Source organism: Bos taurus, unplaced genomic scaffold, assembly GCF_002263795.3.
Source record: "Bos taurus isolate L1 Dominette 01449 registration number 42190680 breed Hereford unplaced genomic scaffold, ARS-UCD2.0 Leftover_ScbfJmS_1076, whole genome shotgun sequence".
NCBI classification, from domain to species: domain Eukaryota; kingdom Metazoa; phylum Chordata; class Mammalia; order Artiodactyla; family Bovidae; genus Bos; species Bos taurus.
Genome location: NW_020190187.1, coordinates 1 through 2,555, shown reverse-complemented (window position 1 = coordinate 2,555; position 2,555 = coordinate 1). Strand labels below are relative to the sequence as shown.

Sequence of the window (2,555 nt, the reverse complement as noted above, 5' to 3'; positions counted from 1 at the left end):
ATTTTTCCTGTTAAGCATTTCATAAAAAAAAAACACACACACATACAACTGAATAGATTCTGAAAGTCAGGAGTGATTTTTTATCATTTGATATTGAAGTCACTTTATTTATTGAAAAATATAAACAAAGACCTAGAACCAAGTGAGAAAAGAAAAAGATACATTAACTATTTTGGAAAAGACTGCCTTTTGTCAAGAAAGCTAAAGGGCTTCCCAGGTTGCTGCTGCTGCTGCTGCTAAGTCGCTTCAATCGTGTCTGACTCTGTGTGACCCCATAGACGGCAGCCCACCAGGCTCCCCCGTCCCTGGGATTCTCCAGGCAAGATCACTGGAGTGGGTTGCCATTTCCTTCTCCAGTTCATGAAAGTGGAAAGTGAAAGTAGGAAGTCACTTGGTCGTGTCCAATTCTCAGCGATCCCCTGGACTGCAGCCTACCAGGCTCCTTCGTCCATGGGATTTTCCAGGCAAGATTACTGGTTGAGCTAGTGGTAAAGAACCCAGCAGGCAATTCAGGAGACATGAGACGCTGGTTCAATCCCTCGGTCAGGAAGATTCCCTGGAGCAGGGCATGGAAACCCACTCCAGTATTCTTGGCCCTTCCCAGGTGACGCTAGTGTTAAAGAACCCATCTGCCAGTGCAAGAGATGAGGGTTTGATCCCTGTGTTGGGAACCCACTCCAGAATTCTTGCCTGCAGAATCCCCATGGACAGAGGAGACTGGCAGGTTACAGTCCATGGGGTTGGAAAGAGTTGCACATGATTGAAGCAACAGCACAGCACACACATAAGAAAGTTAAAGATCTGTGAGTTTGTTTTATTGTGGTTTTTTTTAAAGAGTCATTAAATTCTGGATAAAGAAATATAAGCATAGGCTAAATGAATGACCAGAATGACCAGTAAGTAGATTACAGGAAGGATTCATAGTGTATACTAATATGTTTTGAATGGGCTGGCAAAATTATTATCAGTGTATGTCAACTTATTTAGTCTTCTGTTTCTCTCAGCTCAAACCCTTAACATGTGTGTGTGTTAGTCGCCCAGTCGTGTCCAACTCTTTGGGACCCCATAGACTGTAGTCACCAGATTCCTCTATCCTTGGAATTCTCCAAGCAAGAACACTGGAGTGGGTTGCCATTCCCTTCTCCAGGGGATCCTCTTAACTCAGGGATCAAACCAGGGTATCTTGAATTGCAGGTATATTCTTTACCATCTGAGCCATCAGGGAAGCCCTCACACACATAATACTAACTGCTTTCTCCATGACGCTTTCAGGATCTACCTAACATAATAATCATGGAAAGAAAAGTAGAAAATTAAACATCTGTGAGCCAAAAGTTTTTCCCATCTGTGAAAAAGACCATGTGATCTATGAACATGACAAACCCCACTTCCTGTTTGAAGGAGTCACACAGGAACAAGTACTACGTATATGTGCTGCCAGGCACACAGAGACACTGAACTCTCAGCTTGAGGCAGAACTGAGCACATTTGTGCAGGGGAATCCATGCCTCATGCCGCTCTCCAGGCTGCTCTGGGTGTTCCTGGCCATCACCTTCTCTGGTAGGATGCTTCCAAGCCTGGGTGTGAGAGTTCAGGGTGAAAGGGCTGCACACAGGCACGTGGTGCTTCACAGGGACTTGGGGAGGAAAGGAGGGTTGGAGAAAAAGAAACATTTTATAATTTCAATTTGGTTTGTCTCTGGGTCCTAAATTAATCTAAATCCCACACTATTTTATTTACTACTTCATCTCTGTTTTCTTTTTCCCCCATAGGATCCAGTGTGGCCCAGCAAGTAACTCAAGTCCAGACAGCTATATCCAGTCAGGTGGGGCAGACAGTCACCCTGAATTGTCGATATGAAGTAAGTTGGACCACGGACTACTACTACATTTTTTGGTATAAACAGCTTCCCAGGGGAGAGATGACTTTGCTTATTCGTCAGTATTCAGAAGTTGGTAATGCAAGGAACGGCCGCTACTCTGTAAACTTCCAGAAAGCAGATAAATCCATCAGCCTTATCATTTCAGCCTTACAGCTCGAAGACTCTGCAAAGTACTTCTGTGCTCTTTGGGAGCTCACAGTGCTTGAAGTAATGGGAAAAGCTGAACAAAAACCCCAGAGCTTAATAAGAGAGAGCCCCACTGCTTCAGGACTCAGTTGAAGTGCACATCTGCACATCCCAGAAGAGAGATGGTAGTCCTGTGGTTGCTTCATCTGTGGTCTGGATCAGAAGATTTAATTCTAAATAAAAGCTCCTTCTAGGTGGATCACCAGGCTACAGCTGGAACAGGTGGGCCTGCCCCACAGGAACTGGAGCCTGAAGAAGACAGGGAATCACTGTGGTTTCTCCCTGCCTTTGGTCCCCAGTTTCCCACCACTGCTTTGGGTCCCCCATTTGAGCAGGAGGCCAGTAGATGCTAGAACTGGGAAAGCACATCTTATCTCCTGCACTCCTTTCTGGTGGATCCACTTCACAGCTCTTGCCTTCCCTTTCACTAAGAGTTTCCTCTGATTGCCCAGGTTGATACAGGCTTTCAGCTCTTGCTAGTATCTTT

The 2,555-nt window shown here is 45.2% G+C and overlaps 1 gene segment (V, D, J or C); it reads left to right on the top strand.

The window, feature by feature from the left end:
- The first annotated feature begins 1,446 nt into the window (after window positions 1-1,446).
- Window positions 1,447-2,161, top strand: LOC788962 (T cell receptor delta variable 1-like). The segment is given in 2 exon segments: window positions 1,447-1,560; window positions 1,773-2,161. Coding segments are annotated over 2 exon segments (438 nt in total).
- The last annotated feature ends 394 nt before the right edge of the window (window positions 2,162-2,555 follow it).